This window comes from Parasteatoda tepidariorum, chromosome 11 (assembly GCF_982258835.1).
Source record: "Parasteatoda tepidariorum strain Cologne lab strain chromosome 11, Ptep-v5.0, whole genome shotgun sequence".
NCBI classification, from domain to species: domain Eukaryota; kingdom Metazoa; phylum Arthropoda; class Arachnida; order Araneae; family Theridiidae; genus Parasteatoda; species Parasteatoda tepidariorum.
Genome location: NC_141765.1, coordinates 45,072,099 through 45,093,307, shown reverse-complemented (window position 1 = coordinate 45,093,307; position 21,209 = coordinate 45,072,099). Strand labels below are relative to the sequence as shown.

At 28.6% G+C, this 21,209-nt stretch overlaps 1 protein-coding gene across 1 annotated transcript in view; it reads left to right on the top strand.

The window, feature by feature from the left end:
• Window positions 1-21,209, top strand: part of LOC107447997 (carbonic anhydrase-related protein 10-like) — a 610,624-nt gene that overhangs the window by 207,058 nt on the left and 382,357 nt on the right. The window contains exon 3 of the mRNA XM_071187366.2: window positions 8,348-8,484. Coding sequence (XP_071043467.1) covers window positions 8,348-8,484 — 137 coding nt within the window. The remainder of the gene's footprint in view (window positions 1-8,347; window positions 8,485-21,209) is intronic.

The following is a 21,209-nucleotide window of genomic DNA, read 5'->3' as shown; positions in this document are numbered from 1 at the left end:
ATGGTGAATTATTTTCCTGTTTATTAATTTTCATAAATTATGTTGATAATTGATTTTTATATTTTAGACTGTCTTACGTAAAAGATTTAGTCATGAAGATTATTTTAAATTTAAGTAATGTTATCACTTACTTTCAGACTTTAAACGCATTCATTTTGGTTGATCAACAAATCAACACGTTTATTATTTGCAGACCATGAAAAAGCTTTTTTTTTTCAAAACTGAAGAGAAATGTCAGTTCTTAAGAACTCAGTCAAGGAATTGTATTGTTTATTATATAAATATTTATAAATTAAATTTATTTTTACAGATTAAAAACATTCAAAAATTTATGTAATCATGAATGATTTGACCCATTTTAATTTGCAAATTAAATTTTTTGCACGTTTTACTAATTCTTTTCTTTAATAGAGTATCGGAAACAAAACTTCATGCAATGCAAGAAAGCATTTAGAGGGAAAAATTAAGAATTAAAAAATTTTCTCATAGTGTTTGCTGTTTCATATCTCTTACTAAATCATATCTAAGATTTCTGCAAAAAAATTATTTCTATACTGTTATGCAAAATAAGCATTACTTTTGAATCAGAAGTTTCTGATTTTAATTTTTTTCAAAAATGTACGTAATATTTTTAAAATCTGTTCCCCTTGAAATTTGCTCCTCAAAAAAATATTGTGATTTTGTGAAAATTTTTATTTATTTGTGACCAATATATTTGAAGTAATATGTATTGCTTCAATGTTGAAGTGGTTTATTCAGATACACTACAGTTATTTGAATTTCATCTTTGCAGGATTACATTGGGGAGCAAATTTTTCGTTGCCTTTATGCAAATACATTATATTGCCTATTTTGGATGAGAGGATATGAAATATGTTTTGCTCTTAAAGCTACAATATTTTTAATGACATTCTTAGTCTATTTTTGTTGAATTGTACAAATTTAAAAACATTATATATAATAATGGTCGTAAATGTTGTGACAAACTTATAGGGGAATTAGGGCACATCATCAGGATTAAATTTGCACAGAAATTCAAGCCTGAAACTATTTTATTTTATTTTATAACCGTCGTTGAACAGCCGACCCAATTTCATGGGTTTACGACTACTTACGTTCAACTCCGTAGCCTTGTAATTTTGAACAAATCCAGAAGACAAGGATACTCCTGGATCAGTACCCCCAGAGGTATTGATTTGTTGTGGGAACATGGAGGACTTTGAGACTCGACAGATTTAACGTGCATCCGTCACCATTTACTACACGGGGAGTCTTCGGCCGGCGAGGATCGAACCCACGACCTCTTGGATATGGGCCCAGCGCCCTACCGACCAGGCTATCCCGGCCCAGCCTGAAACTATTGTCCATATTATGATTTATTCAAAAGCAAACAAAGAGACAGTTAATAATAGGGAAGTGGACCCTGTGGTGCATGACGACACTTCCGCCATAGGTTTCTATACACTTTTATTTCTAATGACTCTACTAACTCTAACTCTACCAGAAGTTTGTAGAAACATTTATCTGACCCTCTGTTATTTTTTTTCTTTTTTTACACTGTAGATTTCTAGCAAGCAAATATTTAATAACTAAAATTAGAGGTAAATAGTGAAAATCTGTTTTTATTTTTCAAATAAGGTCTCCAAATTTAATAAAAAAATAAACAAAAAATTGCAAGATCTTGTTATTCATATATCTATAAATGTATATCAGGTGAAACTTAAGATCAAAATTGCTTAAGAAACATTTTTATACGGCGCAAATAGTATACGTTTTTTTTAATGCCAGGTGCAGAAACTAGTAATCAAAATAGATTTATCGAATTTGTTAAACATAATCTATTCCTGGTAGAATCTTCATTGTAAAAGATGACAACAAACAGATTTTGGAGAAATGTGTAGCATGAAAGATACTGCGTGATTTGTGTGAATGAATAGCCTAATGTTTCAGTGAAATCTATTATCCTCGACTGAAGAGATTCAAAATAGAATAGTATTGCCCCTACAGATGGAGTTCATTATCTGGCAGACCATCTGATGTTGAGGAAATATAAGAGTGAAAAATGTTTTCGAAAATGGTGTTATTCATCGAAACCATTCGTTCCCTTTCAATTCATTGTCTGGTATTCAGTTTGGGGAAACAAATTTTCTCACAGCTTATTCCTTGCTTTTACGTTAGCATGATATGCTTGTAACGGAATACGAGTGAAACAAATAGATGAAGGATTTGGATATGTGTACTTACGTTCAGAGAAAACAATTCTGTTTTCATACACATGCTGCCTGTAGATATTTGCTTATAAATTTGTTTGAGGTTTGGGAATGACTACGATATTAAAATAGCATGGTATTCCCTAGTATATGCGATTTATTAATGATTTAATTAAGATCAATAACTAGATATCTTAGGTTTTGAGGAAGATTTGAATTACTCTGGAGAAAATTTCGAATCAAATTACGGAACAAAAACCTGATGTAGCATAATTTTTACAGTATTAATCACCGTAAAATCCCTGAATCATTCTAATTAAATATTGCGGTAAAATTTATGATATATTTTTGGGTTAAAAATGGGTTTAATGGTAAAAGGTATTTTACGGATGAATCAACCTAAGTGCCGGCATTTTATATCGTAATTTGATCCGAAATTTTGTACAGTGTACTGAACCCAATTAAGCTTCTCCAGATCACATTTCCACTGAAAAATCAGTTAGAATTTTTTTAACCCGGAAGTTCATTCCTATGGTTGTATAATATTTCTAAAAATATTCATTAACAATACTTTTTCTTTAAAGTATATAAGTAATTTAATTTAAATAAAGACTTATTTCTGTAGCCAAAATTTGCGCGTTCGTTTGTGCATAGCGTTCGTTCGGTATATTATTTTTGCGGGTAAGAAGATTTAAATTAACATAACTTATACTTTATTTGCATAATATACATATGATTTTTATACTAATGTTAATGATATTATTATTTTAATTGAAAATTTTTGCTTTCTTGTTATAATGCATTTCAGTATTTGTTTAAATTTTATCTAGGGATATTGTTAGATAGATTTTATAATCAGAAATTTCAACAAATTATTGAATTTATCAAACTCTACACGTTTTACACATTTTGAGTTTTTTTCCTTGCATTCCTTGTTAATTATAATTTAATTGTTACAACATTACACGCCTTTAACTAAGCCTAACTAATTCTTGCATGAGCTTATAACAACGCAACATACAACTGAAAATAAACAACATGCATTGAGAAAATGAATAATTAAAAATAAGAAAATGCATGGTATAGTTAATTTTGTTTCCTCAAAATCTACGTGTTTTTTTTTTAAACTTTATGTATTCAAGCGATTAGTGCACAGAGAAAAAGATTCTGGTGAAATTACTGTATTGCTTGATGAAAAAACATAATTTAGTAAAATTACCAAATGAACGGTATTTAAGCCATCTATTTGGTAATTTTTTCCGTTTGTATGGTATCGATTAATCAAAAATTCTGGTTTTCAAAAATACTGTTCCGAATTTTTCTCATAGCCAAGAAATTACCAAGGTACATGTACATCAAAATGGGAATGTAATAACTTACATTATTTAACTTATTAATTTTCAACCTTTTGTTTTTAATATACTTTTAGTAATAAAAAAAAATTAATTCGATAAAATTAATTAAAATTTAACCATACTTTTCGTAATAAATACAAAATTGAAAATTAAGTTTAACCGAATAAATAGTTGTATGCCATATTCTAAGGTATCATGATCAAATTATTAAATTTTACCTGAAATAATACCAAACATTTGGTAAAAAACCATTTATATGGAAAAGAAAAAAAAACTTTTTTTATTGTTAATTTTACCAAAATCATTACCATAGCGCTTTGGTGCTCCTGTGAAACCAGATAAGCAGTAAATTTTTACTATATTCTGGTATTTTTAACCATACCTTTTTTAATATGGTATTTGTTAAAAATGTAATGATAAAAACTAATTCCATCTCTCTCCTTAAACATTACACCAGTTTCATAAATATATATTTTTTTGATTTTCATTTGAAGTATTTTTTTATTTATTTATATTTGTATTTTGATTAAAAGCATAGAAATTGCTCATTTTTAAATAATCGCATAATGACATTTTTGAATAAAACTGTTATTACTTAGTATATCTTGCTTGATATTACATTCTTCTGGTTTAGTTGCAAATACAAACCGTATCTAAAATCCTGACAAAATAAGTTTTAGGTTAGAGTAAGATGTGAGACACTATTAAACGCGTAGCGGTACGTTTAACTGTTATAATGAGAGCGCTTCGTCTGTCTGTACTGGTTACTCCTTTCGTAGTTATACTATTAAACTACGCCTCACCTGTCATAATCCTACTTCGTCGGCAGTTATAGCACTTCTCCTGTGGTTATAGCTCAGTGCCCAAAACTGAGGTTTGACAAAGGCAGGGAAGGAGGTAGGCCTGCTTTAGAATGCTTTAGGAATTTGGAACTCTATGTACCGCAGTGAATCAAAAGGACTCAAGCTGGAAGGCCGGATTAGACTAAAGAGGGCAGTTAAAGAGATCTTCGAGTTGTGAATATCGCTTTATCTTTGGCTTAATCATCGTCAGTGTCATTGAATCGGACGGGCAAGATAAGCCATAAGTACAAATTCTCACAACACTGATTTCAGTTTCTGGTTAGGAATTCAGGTACATGTCAGGTTGCGAATATTATTGAAGTTTCGCAAAACTATATGTGAAAATGGACGGTGGTCAATGTGCTTCATAATAACATACCGAAATAGTTTTCACAGCGATAATATTTCATATTATTTTCCTTTAACAGATCTTTGTGAGGCTATTTGCAATATCAGCGAATTTTATTTCAGTTTAATCTTCCTCATATGTACAGTATTTAAATACAGTACAGGCTAAATTTTCATACTAAATTTATCTTTTGTTCAATTTAATAATTTAAATAAAAAAAATTAAACAGGAAAATTTTCAGTGCAGCTTAAATTTTCTTTAATTGAATTGACAATGAAAAGAAAACAAAATCATGTTTTATGTATTTATTTGTAAAGCGATAATTTCAATATTATAAGGATAGTGCCTGAACTAAGGCTTTTATACTGGTATTGATACAATACATTTTTTATGCAGTTTACATTTTATATCGATGGTGCAAGAGAAAATCCTTTATCATCAGTTACTTTCAATTTCCCAAACAAATTTATACTTTTTTACAAATTAACAAATTATTACTTTTTTACAATTAAATTTAACAAATTTAAATCGAACCATTTCGAGTATATAACAGGCACAATTGATATTTTTGTCAAAATCTTAGATTGTACAAACCCTTTTTTTAAATTTTGGTTATGTTACTAAATTACAAATATTCTCTTAACATATACGATAACACTTTAAAAACAATTAATGCCTCATAAAAGTGTATAATATTCAACCACACTTATTTAATCTAAGCGTATAATTTCAAATAATGATTAACAACATTAATTGTATAAACTAATTAAACATTGGAGTGAATTATAATTCACTAAAAATAATATTTGCACAGTTATGAATAAATGCCTTTTTGAGCTGAAAAAAATAAAAAAAATGCTCCTGGGCAATAAAAGCATAAGGAATGAACCAAAGAACAATGGCAGAGGGTATCAGGACCAACAAATCTGATGTTCAACTTTTTGGCTCTAATCAGAGTAGCCACCCCAGTCCCCTAATCTGATCGTTCTCTTGTGGACAGTGATGTTTGTAAGCAGATGTCGATAAACACTGAAGACCTATGGAAAGGTTTTCACATATACTGTCAAAATTTGGTTAAATTGATCAAATACTTCAAACGGAGCCCTTATCAAGAGTGGGCTCAAAGCAAAATTTAATAAAATGTTTTCCGTTTATAATGTTTATAATTAGAAATTTTCATTTTCAACGATGAAGAATTTGATAAAGAATTTGTTGAAAATTGAAATGAAATATTTTTAGGGAGTAATTTTAATTTAGCTATTTGAAACAAACTCAGATATTATCCCGAGAAAGAAAAGAATATATAAATTTAAGGTGTAGACGGAATGTTAATGCATCGTTAAACGACATTTTTAGAGCCTGTTTTAATTAGCTATAAATTATTTTTAAGTTCGGATTAAGTGCTTAAATCTAAATTCATAAATTTATTTAAAAATAGCAAACATTTTTAATGCTTAATATATCCTTTACAATGTATGATAGCACGTTATGAAATCTTTTTATAAATATTCCTCGAAAAATAGTTTCTTAAATTTTTCCGACTTAGATTGCAAATTTAAGATAGCCATTTATGATGAATTGTAGAGAAGCAGTGAGATTGTTACTTCCTTGAAAAGGTAGCAGATGCACGGAATGGGCTATAGCAGATGCATATAAAGACACTTTTCCTATTGCCACTAAATTTCAACTTTAACAAGGGGAAAGATAATGAATATAACGCTTTTCTTTTTGATATTTTATTTTAGGTTTTGCGTAGCTTTAAATATGACCCAGAATCGTGATGAATATTGCGATCCGTAACTCAGACTACGCTCCACTGGGTATTTAATCACTTCCAGTGGAGTAAGAAAAAGAATTACTCGCAAATTAGGTAATAAATCTGCTCTTTCTTCGTTTTGGAATATTTTTTTCTATGAACATGCTTGCTTGCTTGTCATCAGGCTGCTTATTTTGATTGGTATATAAACGGCTTCAAGTAAGATTAGAAATGTTATTTTTTTTTTGGTCATTTGTTTGAAAAAAGGATAAAAAGGCAAAAGGGAGAGGCCTCTGGAGGCAAATGTATTTAAATATTAGAGACTTAAACGATTAACTGAAACGTAAAATGATAAAAATCTAAAAAAAAATATGTATTGTCACGAGTATTAAAAATAATTTATAATAGCTTAGTTTGTTTTTTAAAGCATTGTAAATTTTCGTTTAATTGTCTTAGTTTTATTCAGTTACAGAACTATAAAAAAAAGTGTAAAATATCATTTTCATTTAAGATTCAAAAGGTCTTTACCTAAAGTTTTCTGAGAAGAGGAATTATTTCTTAATTATTTTTATTTATAAAAGTTATACACATTTGTAAGGAATTGTCTTTTTTTTAATGCATGTCTTAATGTTTTGATATTGTAGTGGTGTGTAAATTTAATGTAACCTTAATAAAGAACCACATTGAGCTATATTATAGTACAAATTAAGACTTATTAAATTTGATAGCAGTATTCTTCCTTTGGTTGAACTTGAACTTAAAATATAAGGTCATTTTACACAATACTGAATTTGTAAAAAAACAAATAGCACGCTTCAAGGAACATATATTATGGTACACAACAAAACGATTGTTTACAGATTGTTTTTATGATTATTTCCTCATTAGCATCGATATACAAGTTTGTAATCATACGCGCATCTGTATTTCTCATTGAGAAAAAATTATGATCAAAAATACCAGAATGCGGTAAAATTTACCGTGTTTCGGAATCCGTTAGAACACTGGAAATCAAGAAATTTTTTTACCGAAGTGCTTTAGTAATGACTTTTAATAAAATCAGCAGTAAAATATGGTTTTATTACCATGCTGCTAGGTAGTAAATGTAGATAAATTTAGTAATTCAATTATGATAACTTAAAACAGAGTACAAAACTATTTATTTTGTAAAATTTACTTTTCAGTTTTGTGTTTGTACTAGAGGTGGCAATATGGATTATTATTTTTAAAACCAAAATTCCTGGTAATCCGTTACCATATGAAGGAAAAATTACCACATTAGTGGTTAAAATACCGTATATTTTAGTTTTATTACCAAAAATGGTTTGGTTATCAAACTTTTTACCATACAAGTACAGTAATTTTGCGTGAATTGTTTTCCGCGCTTACATATGCTTATTTGTAACATAAATTGACTTTTTTTTAACTTGTTGTTATAAAAAGAGAAATATGTATTATATAGGAGAGAGGATGGTTTGACTTTTTCTAAAAAAAAACATGTATAAAAAGTAGTGCATGTATGACTTTTCAAGAAGGATTTATTGTACAAAACTAAACAATGATTATCTGAATTACTTTTTTCAGAGTCAATAGGCCTTCGAATCTTAGCTTCATGGTCTTACTTTACTATCCCCAATGCAAAAATTATTTGGAATGAAAGCTTTGCACAAAATGCATTTACAGCTAATTATATTGCGTCCTTATTTTTCTTTTATATAACTGTGTTTTTCAATGCTCAAATACATTTCAAACAGCATGAAAATATTTATCCCTTGTCTACTTTCAAAAAATATTTTTTGAATTATCAACATTAATTTTTGTTGTCAATATTTCAGGTCCTGATTTCTGGGGTCTCTTAAATCCTGAATGGAGTTTGTGTACAAAAGGGAGGAGACAATCACCAGTGGATCTTGCTCCTGAGAAAATACTTTTTGACCCGTATCTTAGGCCTCTAAACATTAGCAGTCACAGAGTAAGTACAGTAATTTTTACCTTGCACATTAGAATTCATAATATTGTTGGATATTCAAATTTGTAAATAAAAATAAACCAAATCTGTTTTTAAAATTTAATTTTTTTTAAAAATTTGACTCAAAATTAGTTTTAACTGATAATCAGACTATATGTTGACGAAGTATGTCCAAAATATTTTAATGATCATGAAAATGTGATAATTTTAGTATTAATTTTCAAATAATTTTAAAATCAACATATCATTATGTTTGAACCAACAGTCACACGTTTTATTAAATCAGATTGTAAAAATAAAAATATAAAAGAAATTCAATGTTACGCATTATGAGAAAGCTAAATTTCAGAAAAATATAAAAAAGTACTCTTTGCTCATTAATTTCAAAACGGAAAAAAAAATTTTGCACTCAAAGTATCAATTGTAATAAAATTTTTAAATAGCAGTTACATATAATTAAGTAATGACATCTAGCATTTACGTTCAAATCATTTAGAGGTTGAAAAAATATTTTATCTTTCATATAATTAAATATAAAGACAAAAATTTAAAAATAAATTTCCGTCTCACTGAAAAAATTGATGTGTACAAATTAGTTCGGTCCATTTTCTTGTGATCAAAAATGCATTTATTTCAGAACAAAATGAATGAACAGATTAATCAAAGTATTGTCAATCTCTGGCTACTACTTTTTACTACCTCCCAGGCAATTTTCGAATTCCATCTCAAAAAAATGTCTCGTCTTTTGAGACGATCCAAGTTAAGAGGCAATTTTCAATTTCTTCGAAAGAAAAGAGCTGGTGACCTGCCTAATCGTGCTGCATCTGTCGGAACAGCCAGTAATCAGAAGGAACAATGTCCAGCAAATACAGTGGGTGAGGTAAAATATCCCACTTGAGCGTTTCCAAATTATTTTTTACGACTTTTGCGACATCAGACCGGCCGTTATTATGCAGAAAAATAACTTTGTCATGTCTTTGCTCGTATTACGGCCGTTTTTCTCGCAATGCACGGCTCAAGCGAATCAATTGTAGCCCATACCAATCACCCGTAATGGAATCACCAGGTTGTAGCAGCTCATAGTATACAGAAACATAGTATACTATTCACCATTCTTCATTCACCATTCACCATTTTTGAAACGTCGAAACCATTCCCTACATGATTTATCAGTTGGAGCATGGTCACCATGAACTTCTACAAGAATTCGATGCTCTTCAGCTGCACTTTTCTTCCTATTAAAGCAGAAACATAAAACCTCCCGCAAATGGTGCTTAGTTACCCCAAAATTTTATATATTCAACAAAGTAAAAAACGTGGCTTTTGTATGAAACTCAAAGCGATATAAACTGAATATTATTGACAGATATTTAACCTCTCTGAAACCACCGAAACCAGCTGTCACTATGAAACATTCATAACAGCAGAGCCATCTTTTAAAAACGGACCGAACTAATTTGTATTCCCAATAAATACGACACTAATGCATATTTTATTATGCGACACGTATGCGCGTAACAAAAACACTTTTAAAAATTTCTAACTTGCATTGAATTTTAATATTTTTATTAGTAATTTGTCAGTTTTTAATTTTATTGCCTTCAATTGTCTTTTTTAATAGCAAGATAGTTGGTTGAGAAGTAAGCTTTCAATAAGTGTTCTTAAAGAAATATAAATATCAAAAGTTATAAATCAATGTTATAATATAAAAGTTTATCAAAAATTATTCGTTTTTTTAAAATACTTCGAAATGTCCAATGTTTTTTTTTGTGAAATTAGTAAAAGCAAAGTTTAAACATTACATTTGAGATATCAAATCAGAATTTATGTAATTTTTTTCTTATCCATAAATATATATTTAATTATGAAATATAATCTCACAATAAACATTAATTTGTATATTTTATGATAATATTTTTAAGATTGCGCAAATCATTCCTTTCATGACTCTTCCTTTCAAAAAACTTTAATATATCGTAAAATAGAAAACTTATTATTTTAATATTCAGAATATAAAACAGCTTACTTGAGTACATATCTAAGCTTCCTGTTATGAAATATCTTTAAAAAATTCGTCTGATATTATGCATAAATGAAAAAAAATATTATAATATTCATGTGAAGACAATTTTCCAAAACACAAAAAAAAAGTAAAAATTTTTTTGCAAGTTAATATAACATTAAAGATTTATTTAATATTTAATTTACAAGAAAAAAGAGCATACTAGGAAGAAAATTTCACATTTTGAGTTTAATAATGTAAAGCACTATAGACGGAACAATGCTGTCCTTTCATTTGGTAAGTAAATTTATATTTATTTTTTTCCTTAAAAATGCATTTTTAACATCTATGATTCTTATTCAGTTATAAACGTTTGAAATATATTTTTATACAAACTTTACGTTGATGGTTTCCATGAGTTTCAGAATGGGAATTGGTTGCAAGATATTTTTTTGTTACGTAACTGAAAGTCATTCAAAAAGAAAAATGGGGAAATTTAAAAATCTTGTTTCTTTTTTTTTTTTTACTGATTAGGCACCACTATATCAAATGACAATATTTTCTAAACTTTCTCAGAATTCCTCCATTTGATAAAGTACATGTAAAGCAGAATAAAAGATTTTTCCTAAAAAAAATCAGTTTAAGTTTTATAGTTTATTCCTGAAACGGGAGCTTAAGCTTCAAACGTCAGGTAAACATCACATTTTTCTTCAAACCCCTTCGATTCTTCAACTGTGGATTAAAAAACATCTACTTTTTTATACAATTAGACTATTTTAAAATCATAAATAGAACATATAAGAGGAAAAACTAGCAGTCAGAAAAGCGTTGTTTTGTTCGTTTTATTAATTTCAAGTGAATGCGCAATGTTGGATTTATGAATTTCAATTTTCTTTTCTTTTCACACAACCATTTTGTTCCTCCAAAACCTTTTACGTTTACAAACTTTAAAGCTAGGCTCACTATGTGTCCAATGTTCCACGGTCCCATTTCATTTGAATGTTCAATGTTCAATTTCATTTAACTCATTAGAGGTCATTCTTTTAATTGATTGTCTCTAACCGCTTTAGTGGTTCTAAATTCTTAATCTCGTACAGATGTCAATAACGTGAAGGAATCAGAAAAATTGAAAACTTTAATAATATGATTCTTTGAATTTGTTACTCATGGAATGAGGGCTAATACAACTCATTTTACCAAAAGTTACTGCTCATGATGGCCGAATTTATTTTACAAACAAAGAATATAGACCATTGGTCGATATTCTTGGTTTGTAAGATATTGAACAATTGAATATTGACCATTTGGTCAATATTTATATTTTTAAGGCCTACACCACATGGGCTACACTACCACCCACTTTGCATTCTGGAATTATCAGATATTACTTGTTATTCAGAGCTTTGTGTGCTTTAATTGAAATTATTTTAGAAAAATAACTACATTAAATTAATATCTTATTTCAAAACTTGATCTATTTACCTTGTAGAACATAAACAAAAGTAAATGAAGTATTTTATTTTACTCTTATAAACCTTCTTTACTCTCTCACCTTATTTTATCAAACACTGCTTTATTAATAATTAAACTATTATATTAACTATATATTTTGCTGCAAAGTTAAAAGTTTGCACAATCTATATATTCGTAATTTAAACATTATCATCCTTCCTAATTAATTAAGTAATTTATATTTCCTTTGCTTTCGCTAATTCATAATTTCGGTTGGACTTCGAATTAATTTAATATTATATAATTAATTTCTTTCCTTTATATTAAATTACTTAAAAATCAAAAAAAAAATCTTTTGTATCGTATAATATTGAGTTATTTTATACTTATGTAAGGAATAATGCTAAATTGTTTTAAATTATTAATTCTAATTTATAAGATATTTAGTTTCGCAAAATTTAAAATTATAAATAATATTTCATATATAATTTTTTAATAAACTGTGTTTTGAGAAATAGTTATTTAAAGATTCAAAGGATTTTCTGTGACTACTTTACTACTGATAATTTTAATTTGTTCAGAAAAGTAGTAAAGCAATGAATTCGTGAATTAATTGCCCTTAAACTAGCTCATATCTTGGGCAGTTTTAAACGAATTATTTTCTAACTTAAAGCAAAAATTTTGTAATTAATTTTAAATTATTTGAAAAATTTTGTTTACTTTTATTGAATGTTTTTAAAGATATAGCAAAAAAGCGTAAGACAATTGTTTTTATTATTTTTTTTATAAATATGTCCATGGCTTCATGAATGCTTAAGCAAGGCTTACAAGATTCTGTGTAATTATTGCAGATAAAAACCAAAATAACTGTTACAAGTCACAAATCTATTGCTACATTTTTTGGCATTGGGTGTTCAATTTTTTTTCCCGTTTGTATTTTATTGTTGGTCCATCAAAAAATATGAAATAATATATTAGTATAGAAGTGCTTCCGTTATTTTACCCCCAGCAGATCACCGAAGTGAAGCATCACTGGCTACGGTCAGTGTGCGGGTGGGTGACCACTTGGATCAGTCTGCGTAGGGACCGAGGGTGTGCGGTATTGGTCCTCGTTAAACTGTGCTACCGTAAACTGCTCGACTTCGCGTGTAGGTCGTTAGGCTACCGAAGCGTGGGTGCCATCCCTTCCGCAGAGGATCAAAATTGTGATGGCATGTCTTCGGATCATCCTCCGGGATGTTTCCCAGACCGTGGCCAATAGCCCATTGTGCAACTCTAGTGCGACGTAAATTAGCAACAACAACCGTTATTTTGCCATATATATATATATATATATATATATATATATATATATATATATATATATATGAAAATGAAGATAAAATTTATAAGGTCATCTAACCCTAACCTAAGGTTTTCTAAAACCCAGAAGTTGTCGATATTAATCTCTTAAGACGACATACTACCTAATTCGATATTCACGGTAACTCCTTAAATTTCGAAAAAGTAAAAGAAAGTTAATAAAAGGAAACTCAATTACAGAATTCATTCGCCACAATGTGTTATACTGCAAAATTATTAGTTTGATATGTCAGACTTTTTTAAAAAAAACTGTACAATGAGGTTCAAATCATCCTCTAAAATTCGTCTTTTTTAAGAAAAATTTCTGCTATCAAAAATGGTGAAAGATAAAAAATTGCTAAATCAAAATGACTATAGAATGTTTACAATCAGTTTGAGCAATATACTACAATAAATAATATATTCATTTTGTTTTTCTATTTGTAATCAAAATTAATTCTGAACTCGTCCTTTATCTAAAATCAATTCATAAATTTGAACCACAATACATTCCTTAAACAAATAACGCAAACATAACAGAATTTTAACAATATGTTAAACAGTGCAATGTTATTGCTCGAACAAAACATTACGACAGAGAAATTTCCCTGCGTGAAATAACCTCTTCGTTTCATTTCAAACGCACGTTTATGCTGATTTTTTTAAGATAACTAAAAAAAAAGAGGAAAAACAAGCAAACTAAATTAAAATCCCGAGCTTATCTTTGAATTGCCCATCCAGTCCCAAATTTCTGATGAATATTATTCTTTGGAAAAGATAAAAACAACAAAAAGGAATGATTGCGGTTTTCAGAATAAAATTGATTTGAATGTAATTATGTTCTCTTTTTTTAACAACCTCATCAACTTTAAAAATGGGAAATTAATTAGAAAAACGTATCATTAAGCAAATCGTATTCACTGAGTCTCATCATATGCTTTCTCATATTTTCCATACATTAATTGGTTTTCATGCATCTAATTAAGCTTTCAATTCAAGCTTAAATGTGGTGTATAAACGTGTACATTTTTGTCGAAAACTAAAACACTAAAAACTAGGTTTTTTAAGAGAAAATATTGAAATATTCATAAAGATTTACATACAATATTAAATACATTATTCAGCAAGATTGAGATTTGGGAAGTAAGAGAAATTAAACGCACACAATGGTTGTTTGTATGGTTGAATGTGGTGTTTAACCACACTGTTAGAAATTTTTCGGAAAAAATGATTAAATAGCAATTTATTGATTAGTTATTTTATCATATTTAATCCAAAACAGTCAAATAGCCATAAATAAAATGGTAATCAAACTGTTAAGTTTGAGAAAAACTGTTTATTAACTGCTTTCACCAAATACGATTAAGCAACCAGAATTTTATCGCATCAACTAAAACCACCGAAGGAAGCTACACTGAAGACCCAAAAAAACTGGTATACCTGCCTAATATCGTGTAGGGTACCCGTGAGTACGCAGAAGCGCCACAACACGACGTGGCATGGATTCGATCAATGTGTGAAGTAGTGCTGGAGATAATTGACACCATGAATCCTGCAGGGCTGTCCATAAGTGGGAGTAAAAGGGGGTGGGGATATCTTCTGAACATCACGTTGCAAGGCATCCCAAATATATTCAATAAAGTTCATGTCTGGGGATTTTGGTTGCCAGCGGCTCTCTTCCGAATTTAGACACTTCCGCTAGCCACCAAAATCCCCAGATTTAAACTTTATTGAACATATTTGGGATGCCTTCCAACGTGATGTTCAGAAGATATCCCCGACCCCTCTTACTCCCACTGGTTCATGGACAGCCCTGCAGGATTCATGGTGTCAATTATCTCCAGCACTACTTCACACATTGATCGAATCCATGCCACGTCGTGTTGCGGCGCTTCTGCGTACTCGCGGGTACCCTACACGATATTAGGCAGGTATACCAGTTTTTTTGGCTCTTCAGTGTACTTAGTTCTTTGCAACTGCGTACATATCATAGCCGCGCGGGCTTATCTGTCAAACTCATGACCGGCAGAACTGGAGTTCGAGTCCTAGTGTAGACACCACAAAATTTTCTCTTTTCCCTTCAACACATAAAGAATTTCCAGTGTCCGGCACTCTCCAATGCCCTTTACCTTACGAAAAGCCGAGATGCTATGTCCAGTTAAACAATTTTTTTTTTTTTTTTTTTTACGTTTTTAAAAAATGCTAGTTGTAAATGGATTAAAAACCGTATAATTTTGTATTCATGGTTTTATAACCATTTTTTTTGTAAATGGTTAAAAAACCCTAAAGAAAAATAATGTTCTTTACCGTAAACTTTACTGTTAATCGGATGGACATACAGCTGCCAGTTATCTCACCATAATTTCATAATGAAAATTTTAACAATGCACAGACGGCAGAAACTGCTCTCGCACCGGCAGTATGGTAATGACCTTCTGATGACCTGCTATGTTTGTCTTTACTTTCTTTTTAAATTTTCGTTTTATGTATTTTCTTTTGTGTATATTTTTCCTTTATGTAGTGTTTGGGTGCTAGTTGGATTATTCCTCATATTCTGTTATTGATGTTAGTTGAATTATTTAAAGTGGTAGTTAACAAGAGTTTCAGCACACAAATCCCCCAAAAATGAAAAACTCAAAAAAAAGAAAAAAAGAAAAAGAAACTAAAACAAAAATTAATGTATACAATTTAACGCGACAATTATCAAATAGCCGAGAAAGTGTTATTAAACTTGATACTCGCTTAATGTTCGTTTATTTTAATGTTTGTTTATTTTATTATTTGTTTTTGCAAACTTTATTATAAGCTTCATAATTATATTATGAAAGGAGTCGTATTTAAGAATTGCAATATTTCGTATATTGTTTATTGTTCGTTAGCAAATATTATAATATAAAATTAGCAAAACATTCGTACTTTCGTAAAGCATTTCGTCGTGAATTAAAACAAATTTAAACATCATTTGCCTTATGTTGTTTTATGAATTCATGCCAAATATGAAACTATCTTCACAAATATAATGTCAGATGCCATTAAAGAGCTGAAATTTTTATTATTTGGATAACTAGATAAATAAACAATTTAATATCATTGTTAAAAGAAACATAAATTTAATTAGATTGTTGAAGCTTAGTAATTCATAACGAGGACCCACTTTCATATGATTTTAATTTCATAAATTGTTGCACTTGAATGCAGATAATTGTATAAAACTAATATAATATAATTTTTATTGATAGGGAAAAGGAGTTTAGGTCGTAGATTGCCATTATGTTTGAGTAATATGTTTAATTAATTTTAAAGAAATGTTAATGCTTTGCATGGTATCATTCTTTCTTACACAGATAAATCGTTTATGAACATCTTACGGTGAAATCTTTAATTATCTTTTATTGCATTAACCTACTGAAGGTTCTGCGCATAAAAAGTCGCATTTTAGCGTGCATTCTTCTCTGCATAGAAAAACTGGTTTTTATATGCTAATAGATAAAGGAATAGTGTATAGGGGAGAAGCATTCTCCAATTTTTGCTCATTTGCTAAACCACCATCGGGTTAAAATTAATATATTAGATTTTGTAATTTATTTTTACTGCGCCACATTAGCCAAATATTAAAAAAAGTATCGAAAAATAATTTATTATTATTTATAATAAATTTTCAGATAATTCTAAACACACTGAAAATAATTCAACTCTCTATTTGCTTTCTTTATAAAGCTTTGAGATATTTTTGCAGTAGCAAAAACAAAACTTTTTAATGCGTATACTTTTTGAATGTTAACGTGTAAAAAATCTATTTTTGCTCGGAAAAAACGAGTTTGGCAGTCGTGTTTGAAATTGTTTGCAATTTGCTTAAATATTTCCAGAATTACAGTAAAGTACACAAAACAATGTATCAACATTTAAGATCTCATAATTTCGGAACAATTGGGACGGTAGTTTCCGAATTGCGGTTGCTCTCATATCAGGAGAGTTAAATATTATCCAGTGAAAATATTAATTTAGAGTTCTAACTCTGAGTAATAAAGCAAAGTACTTAAATGATTAAACAAATTAATATAAATTTATTTTTGAAAAAAAACTGTGAAAATACGGCTAAATTAACTGATAGGAAGTTTTTACTTTAGAACTTTTTTTTTAGTTAAATTCTTACCAAATTAAATCTGATACCTGTACTTTTATTATCAATATCAATGACATTTATCCATACTATATCTCCTTCTAAAAAAACCATTTAATACTCCAATTTTTGTTTAAGCAAGACTCCAATTTTCATTTTAGATAAATGTAAACAAGTTTCACTCGTTGAGCGACGAGCTGATCGGGTTAGTCATTGAAAATGATTTTTGAATCAATGTTTAATAGAGCACAAACAACATCAATATATCAGTTTTACGTTTCTAATGCAAAAACACATTGAGAAAAAAATTATTGTACAATTTCCATATTGTATGGTAGAGGCATATCTGGTAAACAAACAACATAATTCTGGTTAATGAAATCAAAATATCCGGTATTTAGACCACTAATTTACGGTTCCTTCCATTTACATGGTCACGGTTTACCAGAAATTCTGATTTTTAAAAATATAGCTTTAATTACCCCACATTTAGTTAAAAAATAAAAAACTTAAAAGTAAATTTTACCGAATAAATGGTACCTATACCATGTTCTAAGGCATCGTTATAAAATTATCTAATTTTACTACACATACCAAATTTTATCATATATTATAAAACCATGTTCAATTGTTGATTTTGCCAAAATTATTACCAATGTGCTTTGGTGAAAATTTACCGAGCTTTTTGCTGTTCCCCCAAACGTTAAATTTTACTATATTCTGGCAGTTTTCATCATACCCTTTAGATCTTACAGATGTTTCTTATTACTATCGATTGCCTTTAAATTTATATTCGAATGTTTTTTTTATAAAAAATGATGTAAAATAACTACTTTTTTTACATCATTCAATGACAATTAACAAATTATTACGCGTAATAACTCTTAATCTTTCAATATATAATTTACCACCTTGCATTTGCTTACACAATTTGACATGGCAATTATTCTAAGTTTATTAGTGATAGTCACTCATGCATATTTCCCCAATTGCAAATCCTATTAAAATATGCTTTTGCTCTGGAGCTGTTATGAATTCTATGAATACTTTTTGGGCTACATTAGCACTCTTATAGCGAGGAAAATTACTCAAGAGAGAAATAAGCCGGAGCAGTTTGTATCATCTTTCCTTGAGGCTCTTTTCATATAGTTTCAAGTTTTGAGCTGATTTACAGATTCACTCTCGAAAGTTTTCGAAAGCAAATTTTAAAGATCAATTTCGAAATCAACTTATTTAGGCTTCCGGCTGTGATTTAATTTCAAATATATAAATGGACTAATTATGCAGTAAGGTTAAGCTTTGATGGTTAAAAGTTTTACTGAGGGCAAGAGCTAAATAAAATAACTTCTAAACGTTTCGAGTAAGCAAATTTCATTTTTGGTTAATGGATCTATTAAGTAAAATATTGTTATTCTCAATGAGTTATATAACACTATGAACGAATAAAAGAAAGTTATTGCTGCAATACATTAAATGTTTGTCTAAACCTAATTTATTCATTTTACTAAAAATAAAAAAAGCGACATCACTAAAAATAAAAAAAGCGACGTCTTCTAAATATTCTCTTATACAAGCAGATTTTAAATTTGGTATAAATTTTCATTCTTTATTTAATTTATTGCCAAACTGTAACTGAATAAAATTTTGAATATTTTTGTTGAACAAGGTGAAATAAAGGATTACAAGAAATTTTAAGATGCATGAAATATGGTTTTATATTTCTATGTGTGGGCCAAGCACAGATAAAAAACTAACTTAACTATTTATTCCCAATTATTTAAGTGTATGTTTCAAAAAAAATAATTTTTTTAAATAAGCTGTTTTAAATAAATCGATAAATTCCTATAATCATAGCAGTAAATATTTGGGAAGCAGTCATATTTAATGTAAATGCACATATTTCTAAAGCATGTTTTGCACTTATATAAAGCTCAGAACTGAATTGCAACATTTCTTTAACGCAACTGCACGAAAACGAAACTGTAAACAAACTGTACGCAACTGTAAACAAACTGTACAAAAACACAACTGCAGATAGTGTTAAACTTGATAAAAAAAGAGAAACAAAAATCAAATACTAATACTATATTCTAGACTGCATTGGCATGCCAATCAATGTAATTTTTGTGTTTCACTTTGAGTACTTTCATCCCTAACGGAACTGAATGATTAATCCATGTTGCTAATATAATTAATTTTATTATATAATAATATTATAAATTTTAAGTTATAAATTAATTGAGTCATACAACTATATTTATTTCAAAAATTTCTGTTCATTCAGAGCCTGTAACTATAAGAACTACAATAATATTCTTGGAAACAAAGTTAATTATTTAAGAACCAAAATTATATACTGGAAGATAAATTTTCTTTTGAAAACCTAAAACTATATATAGTAAGTAAAAGAAATTTTGGGAGAATTAAATTTGTGTCATTGAAACAAATTTAATTATTTAAATGCCTAATACAAACGATCTGTTTAATGGTGCTGAGAATTAAAATCTTATTTTAAAAAACCATGTCGTTAATGTTCCTTTTTTATACTTAAACCTGCTTGCAATTTAAAAATACAGTGCAACCTACGCTTTCAAAAATGAATGTATGTTCAAAACTTCCAGAATATAGTAAAACTGAATGTTTCTCTGATACTACGGGAACACCAAAAAACCGGTAACTTTTATCGAAGCACTTTGGTAATAATTTTGATAAAATTGACAATAAATCATGGTTTATAATATGTGGTAAAATTCGATAATTTTATCGTGATACTTTTGATCATGGTATAAAATTATTTATTCTATGCTGATTTTGCTTTTCAGTTTTGTACTTGTTACTAAATGAGTGGTAATGAGAAGTATAATTTTGAAACCCAAAATTTCCAGTGCACCGTTACCATATGGCCGGAAAAATTAGCAAGCGATTGTCTTAAATACCGTATATTATAAATTTATTAATCAGAATTATGGATTTTTTCTTATCAGAAATGTCATAACTAGACAGCACGGTAATTTTACTAGAATATTTTCTCTCCTTGATTACCTTAAGTATTTAGGTCCACACCTATTTTAACAATCAAAGTATTCAGATTATAGAGATATTTAAATTTTAAATATATTTTTATTAATAAATTCTGAATAAAAAATAGTTTTTTTTAAATAATAATGCTACATGCAATGTACATTTAATTTTGCTATACATATTTATAAAATGTCTTTTTCTCTAACAGGTATAAATATATTTTATTTTAAAATTCAATAACACTAGTGTTTCAGGTAGCGGTACACATTTGCTTCTATTCTGATTTAGCGTCAATTATAGTAGATCATGAACCAATCTTTAATCGCTGGCTGATGCTATTTTCATTTGAAATTTATTTCATTAATTTACATTTAGCGAAAGTACGATTGTCACCCGCTTTTGCATGCACTACTATATAATACTTTTCTTGAACAAATAACATTTCAAGTTCCTTTTAAGAAAATAACAGTTACAAGTTATGATCAAACTACATTAGTAATAGTGAAAAGGGATGTAACAACAAAAATTGCGATTTTCTTAAACAATGTCAAAGTAACTAATTTCAAGCAATAGTGTTTTCCTGTTAACCACATGAAAAAATCAATTCTATGTAGTTACGCTATAGAATAGAGAGTGTTTTTTTTTATTTTGAAGGGCTCCTGTAAAGTTGAATAAATATAGCATATTATTAGAATAATTTAAAAACACAGTATTTCATTAATTATAAGGAAAATAAATAGAAGAAAGAATAAAATTACAATTTTAAGTATTCTTAAGCAAGACCAAAGCAAT